The 7,211-nt window shown below is 37.1% G+C and overlaps 1 protein-coding gene and 1 long non-coding RNA gene across 2 annotated transcripts; one reads left to right on the top strand and one right to left on the bottom strand.

Annotated features, from left to right (window-relative positions):
* Positions 1-2,649: 2,649 nt before the first annotated feature.
* Positions 2,650-4,244, bottom strand: LOC106367466 (jasmonate-induced oxygenase 4). The gene is made up of 3 exons (XM_013807247.3): positions 3,618-4,244; positions 3,098-3,419; positions 2,650-3,026 (listed from the first exon to the last, which is right to left on the bottom strand). The coding sequence occupies exons 1-3, from the start codon at positions 4,079-4,081 to the stop codon at positions 2,784-2,786; spliced, it is 1,029 nt and encodes a 342-aa protein (XP_013662701.1). The 5' UTR covers positions 4,082-4,244; the 3' UTR covers positions 2,650-2,783.
* Positions 4,245-4,328: 84 nt separating this feature from the next.
* On the top strand, positions 4,329-6,207 carry LOC111202269. Its single transcript, XR_002655193.2, has 3 exons — positions 4,329-5,019; positions 5,105-5,160; positions 5,881-6,207. It is a non-coding gene; the product is annotated as an uncharacterized LOC111202269 (long non-coding RNA).
* The last annotated feature ends 1,004 nt before the right edge of the window (positions 6,208-7,211 follow it).

The raw sequence follows: 7,211 nt of genomic DNA, 5'->3' as shown, positions 1-7,211 counted from the left end.
GATTTAATAGCGGAATATTCGTAGAAATGGAGTTAGATCTACGAAGTTGTGAGATCTTGAAGGTTGAGGAATTGAGAAAAAAAATCCTTGGAGGATGCCACTTCCGGTAAGATAATAGAGTTTTCACAAGGAGGCAATGAACGGACCGGTGGATTCTTCCAAATTCGGTAACTTCTTGAGTAGTCACTATCAAGACTTTTGAACGTTAGACAAGTTGCTATGCCCGTCTTGGAGTATGTGCCTGGGAGAATCCTTTCTCACCGAGGCATAATTTATTGTTTACTTCTCCACCTATATAAACATGAAAAATTGTTTAAGGAAAGATAAAAGTAAATCAGAGTAAGAACAAATAAGTGTAAAACTTATTAAACCTGTCTTGATTCAAACATTTGAGGCACAGATTTTCTAGGTGTGTGAACAAAAAAAAAATCATCCTTTTTTTAAACTCCAATCACCAAAATAGAGGCTTTGAGTCCATAATTGCTAATGATATATCATCGTGTGGTAACCTACATATATAGAATAAAAAGAAAACTAAAAATACTCATGGTCGATTAGTTTAAGGAAAACATTCCAACAAACATGCCTGAAGTGAATTATTGACTAAAAGTTCATTATAAAATTTAAATAGACACAAAAACTTCCACCTCTGCCATATTCGAATTTAGGTGTGATATCTGACACATTATAGGCATTGGAGATGCTCCGATCTTCAGCCAAAAAAAATATATTCAAATATACAATTAGAAACACTACTAATATAAGATCCACCATCAATGAGAAACTGTCTACATCCGTAAATATTTAACTTTTCAAACTTTAATCTTTCTAAACCTCAAAACACAAATCTGTGAATGTTGACTACAAACCCGAATATCATCAGCAACATCTGTTGCAAATTGACCCCATAATACAGGTGGGAGACGTTCGTCCCTAATTCAAATAGAAGATGTTAGTCGTTTAAAAATTGTATTTGATGTTGTGGTTGAATATAAGTCGTGTTTAGTCTTCGATAGATACTCAGGTTGTGAAGTTCAATGGAAATCTTGTTGGTGTCTTTCCCATTGACTGAATCAACCTCAAGATGGGTCACTTTGACTATTTGTCCGATAACATTTCGAAAATTAAAATTCAACTTCTGGTTTATGAAGATGCAAGATATGCTAAAATTCAACCTCAAGATGTTATATGTCAATAGTCTTCCGTGACTAACTTGGCGACGAAGTCACTGATGTTGGATGCATTAGTCGTTACTATATAAGGCATACGCAGTGGTGGGTTACCATGTGGATGCAAGATATGCTGAGATGGAGAAGGATAAACTGAGGGTTTATGTCTTGACGTAGTCGTTGAAATAATTGATGAGGCATTGTGTGTCGGAGAGTAAACCAGGAGGCATGCAGAGTGGTAGAAACCATGTGGACGCAATGAAAGCTAGTTTCAGGGGCTTGATGGTTGGGAATATTTTTTCATGTGTTTAGAAAGCTCGTTAGAAGTTACGAATACTCTTCTTCGTGCTATGAAAGCTAGTTTCAGAGGCTTGATGTATATTCAAAATCAAAGTTGTTTTTACAAGCCTTAAAACATCATATCTACTTCACGCTGAAACTTTCAGATTAATAGACAGAGATGTGAGGAACACAATAACTGCAAGGCACAAGAGGCGCAAATTCACCAACATCATGGCACTTTGGATCTGATGACCTGGTCATTCCCAATAGCTAAAAATCTACTATCTTTCTTGTTCTTTATTTAATTTTTGCGAAGAAAAATATATGTAAAAGCCTTTTATTTTGTAAAAGACAAAAGTTTCATTTTAGTTAATGATATTTACAGTTTAGCAAAAAAAAACATCATATCTATTATGTACATAGAGATCATAATTCTTTGCGTAAAAGCTATACGATGCGCTACATCACTATCCATGTTAACAAGTTTGTTACAGTTTTAGAAGTTTTAGAGCCTCTAAAGCTGACCAACTAAAAATGAAGTGTCATCTTTGTTAGAGGTTAAATCCTAAGCACGCGTAGTATGTTGAGAAAATATGAAACTTAAATCAAAGTGGAAAATATTAATGTTCAAGCTTCTATGATTCAAGTTCAGAAAAACTTCGGTTTAAGGTTTGATTTGTGATTGTGGTGAAAATAAAAAGTTAATCTAAAGGATCAAAGTGACAAGAAATTCAAAGTGACTATTTTTATGCCTTAGGTAACAAAATTTTCTCTTTACATTGAATATAAATACTCTGCATTTTTATCTTTTGCATGGTGTGAGAGAAGAAACATTTGGAAACCAATATATTGTCTAGATTGATAGCAGGCGTAAACGTGATCTAATAATATGTCATTATATCCATTGTAGAAAGAAACACAAATTTGATTGAGTTGGCAGAGATAGAGGCGCTAAAGCAGAGAGGTGGAGTACAAGAAAATTGCTGTTGCAAAATTTACTCTTGCAAAACACTTCATCGTAGCTTCTGGCTCCGATGCAATGTTTCAGACAAAAGAAAAAACAAACCGTCGCTCATCTAAGTATTGTTTTTGACGTTGTTACTTTTTCAAGCAAGCAACAGAACTCATATCTTTCTACCATTTTCTTTGACACAAGTACTCTGTTCAACTTACAGCTTCCAGCTTTGTGTACGACATATTATCGTTAAAACAACTTTGTGTATTGGAAATTTAGGTTGTCTACAGATGCACATAAACTTGAAAAACTGCGGGTAACGCAAGTTGAGACAGAATAAAAAGATAGCCATTAAACAAAGTTTGAAGATATAAGATTTAGCAAAGGAGAGCATCAAGGTTTCGTTTACCCTCAGGACCCTTTGAGTACCAAGAAGAAACATACTGGCCGTACACAACTTCCTTGTAAGCCGGTTTGGTGTGTTGCCCAATAAGGTGAGAAGCTGGTGCTATCCTTGCCGTCTTAGAAGGATCATGAAACGTTGCAACAGATAACCTCGCCCTGTTCGCATTAGTCACTGCTCTATGTTGAGCACTTTTGTATATGCCATTGGTTATGATCTGTAAGAAAGGACCGAGCACGATCAGAGCTTCTTACTAGCTTATATGAGAGAATATTACATAGAAACAACCTCGGTTTGGTCAGCTATAAGAACAAGAATGGCGTGAGAGATGGGAGGAACAGTGAGCCAGTGATCATCCTTGTAAAGCTGAAGACCACCAACATCATCTTGAATCAAGAGAGTGATGACACCCATGTCTGAATGTGACTGGAGACCAAGAGTAAGCTCAGGCTGAGGACAAGGAGGGTAATAACTCATGGTAATGTTCTGATAGATTTCTCCAACAGCTTCCTCTATAGATGAGCATGGAAGACTCAAGCTCTCTGAGATGATCCCCAACAGCTTCTGAGCTAGTTTCTTCATCTCATTACCATACTCTTCCACTACTTGTCTAGCCCCCAAATCAATAAAAAAAAACATTAGGAGTCCAAGTGGTAACGTAAGGAACAATTATACCGAACAATATGCAGTTCATATAGTAACAAAAATATATAGATATATTGTTACTATTAACGGCAGTGCGGGTGGTGCGGTATGTCACCCAAGTGATGTGTTTTTTTTTCATAAGTGAAGGAATAAAAGGAGGAACCTGTAGTCAGGAGGATGTAACGGCCAATGAGAAGGGTCGCGGCGAGAGAGAGGGAACGTGTGGTGATCAAAGTAGTCTCTCCAATCCAAAACGACGTCGCCTTCGGCTCCGAGGAGCATGCGGCTGCCGTAACCTTCGGAGGCGGCGGAGGTTGAGTCGCAGGCGTATTGGAGCTTCTCTTCCAATGGACAGTCTTGGAAGAAGGAGAGGCCTAGAGACTTCATGCGATCGAGGAGATGGATGGGGACGCCATGGTTGACCACGTGGAAGGCTCCCCAGTTGCGGCAAGCTTCGCCGATTGATTCCGTCACGGAATCGGAGTTAGAGAGGTCGATGGTTGGGATTGGAGCAGCGTCGCCGGCGTGGAGGAGGTTGGGGCGAGCTTCCGGTGGCTGGATGTACTGGGAAGGGACTACAGGCAAGCCGCCTTTGGTAACTGCTTCGACTCTCGACGCTGTTTCCATGGAGATTGGAGATGATGTGATCTTTTCTTTTGGGATTCGACTACAACATGATCCGGACTTGCGTAAGAAAGACAGCTATCGAAATTTGCAAAAATACCCTCAGACAATCAATTTGTTTTGTGAACATACCATCAATTTGAAAAAAGTTACAAAAACATGCCAGTTGTTCATCCTTGAAGATTAGATTGATGAATTTTTGGGGAATTGCGCTAAATGGTGTACTTCGGCAACCCAAAAAACCTTTGCTAAATGCTCTTTTTTGTTGTATTGACTGAGATTTGAAAAAATGATAATGCCTCTCATCTTCTTTTTCAAGAGACTCCTCAGCATGTGAAAAAAATTGGGCTAAAGGATGTTTAGACGTGATATTTTTATAGCTTAATAATGTTATTATTTATGTATTAATATGATTAGTCTTGAGTAGGTTTCTAACCATTGGTGGTATAACTTATTATTCTTACCATTATGTTGTCAGTTCAGAAGTGGTTTTCGAATGGCATATGATGTGTTGTATTTTGTTCAGACATGTGTAACCATTTAAGTTAGGGAAATTTGAACTCATAACAATAGGAACACACAAAACAAAGATTCTAACCATTGCATACTTTAGGCTACGATATAGTCGGTATATTTATGTATAATGGCAAAAATACCCAACATGCGCGTGAAAAAACGTTGGCCCCACCACTTCTTCCAATTTCACTTACCCCTGGCAACTGAACAATTTCTTCTCCCGTTCTACACTCAACAAAGCGACAACAAAGACGGATTTGGAGAAAGTTCACTTTTGTTTCACTTGTGAAACAAGGCGGACTATTTGTCATATCGTTGTGGGTTAAAGCGTGAGGCAACACTACTTCAAATTTTGGGTACAAAAGGTGGTGGTAAATGTCGTTGGTGGCTCCAATTCAGAGAAGAAAAGGAAGACATCACGGCAGGTAATTTTGATTTCATAGCATTATAGCACCCAGTTTCATTATCCGAGAAAACCTGATCGGGTTTTTGAAATCGATACCACCCTAGCCAATATATTGCAGATCTGTGGTTGAGGGGTGAATGGCTTCGGAGTATAAAGAAAGGTACTTTAAAACTGTTTCACCGTTCGATCATACAAGAACAAATTAATTTTCTAAATTACTAAACTATTTGCTAAACATAAGTAGTATAGACGTTGTTTGTTCTGCATATTTGGTAACTTGTCTTTGACCAAGTTTTGTGTAGTTATTTGTGGCATACAAGCTGTCCTTTTGCTTTATATATATTTGAAGTATACCATGGTACATGTTTGTATTATGTATTGTCAATATTACGAATAAATTGTATAGCCTAAAATTCAGCAGATGTGGCCCAGTGACTATACTATTAGTATTCTTTGACATGGTCAGCTAATGAACATTTGACCGATTGCCAATTGGCCTAGTTATGTTGTTGCATTTACTTTCTTTGTGTCTAATGTACATCCGGAAATGGGTTCGTTGTTATAATAGTCCTGATATTTTTTTTATAATGTATGAAAATTGTTCTACCATGTATACTGATGTAAAGAGATACATACTAGATGAGCAAAGTATATAGTATAGTCACCATGGTGTCAAAAAAATGGTTCGATTATAGTCTACAAGCTAGGTGTGTCTCTTAGCATAGTTTACTATGCTATATGATATATGTGCATAGTATAAAAATATATATTGAATTGAACATGTCGTGATATATGTGACTATATTATATGCAATATAGAATAGTTGAAATTGTAATCAAGTTGGTTTGTAAGTATAACATACAATGATTCCATTTCGCAGGTTTATCGTGTGTTGCATTGCTTGTTCTCATTGACCTCAATGCCACTCAGTGCATGCACCAGTGTACGACCCTAACGAAAGAGGCATTTTAAACTGCAGTTATGCCATATGCAATTGAAGCATTCTCCACATTTAACCCACACCAACTCCCGTAATAATCCACTTGATGCTTCCCCTCTGTTTAACTTTCTTCAGCTGAGACATTGAACTTATCGCATTTTCTTAACTTTTTCCATAAGCGTGCACTTTGGACTTCTATGTCGTCCGAATTTCTTGTATTATTTCGAATTATATCTTATTTTCAACTAAGCGCAACGTATTTATTTATCCTTAGCCATTGCCAAGGCTTGATTGTTTTATATGTCAGTACGACATAATGCAAATACAGAGACTATTACATTATTAATATAGTATAGTATCGGTCATCTTGTTTGTACAAAGACATCTGAATCTGATGCCATACTATATTAAATATAGTATAGTTGCATGTCAGCGTTTTTTCATACAAGTACATGCGTACATATATGTTCCCTCCGTCGATGATGTCATATTCCCATGTAACTCATGCCTCTTATTTTGTATTTTGCTCACAGTCTTTACGAAAAGATCTCCTTGATTGGTTGACTATATGACCATATTATATGCCATATAGTATAGTCTTTTGACCTCGGGTTGGTATAAAACAGAAAAAATAATTTCCCCAACATTAGAGTCTGATTATTTGGTCCCCATTAATTCACAAGTTTTATCTCCTATTTTATTAGCCATGTACATTAATATACTTAGCTGTTTACACTGCTCGTATACATTTTATTCACCAACTGTCATTACCTTTATTTGCATTTGATATATGTGGGGTTCCATATTGGATCCGGTTAACTTTCTCCCTACACATACTCAAGTTTCTACCGCTCGAACATAAATGCCATATGTTTGTTTGATTGTGCGGCCATCCTCCATTGCATGAATCATACTTGTGTTATTGTATTTTGTTTCTTGTCCGCCCATACTATATTACATTTAGTATATATTTATATAGCAGAGACTAACATGAGTCACACGAACACCATGGTTGGGAAATACCGATGGTTTAAATTTATTAAATTAGTGGTTAGGATATAAAAGTGAGTATAGTTTTTGGTACAACGCAATTAAGCACATGGGTTCTCTTTTATTTATGCTTGCCCACGCGCGCTTGGAGGGTTCTCCTTTATTTATGCTTGCCCACGCGCGCTTGAAGGGTTCTTTTCAACAATTTTAGACCAGACCTGTCTCTTCTGTGGGTCCGAACGGGAAGAATTCTCCCTCCAAGTTACCTCTTCTAATCATTT

The sequence above is a fragment of the Brassica napus genome, chromosome C1 (assembly GCF_020379485.1).
Source record: "Brassica napus cultivar Da-Ae chromosome C1, Da-Ae, whole genome shotgun sequence".
NCBI lineage: Eukaryota > Viridiplantae > Streptophyta > Magnoliopsida > Brassicales > Brassicaceae > Brassica > Brassica napus.
This window is presented reverse-complemented; position numbering and strand designations above follow the sequence as displayed.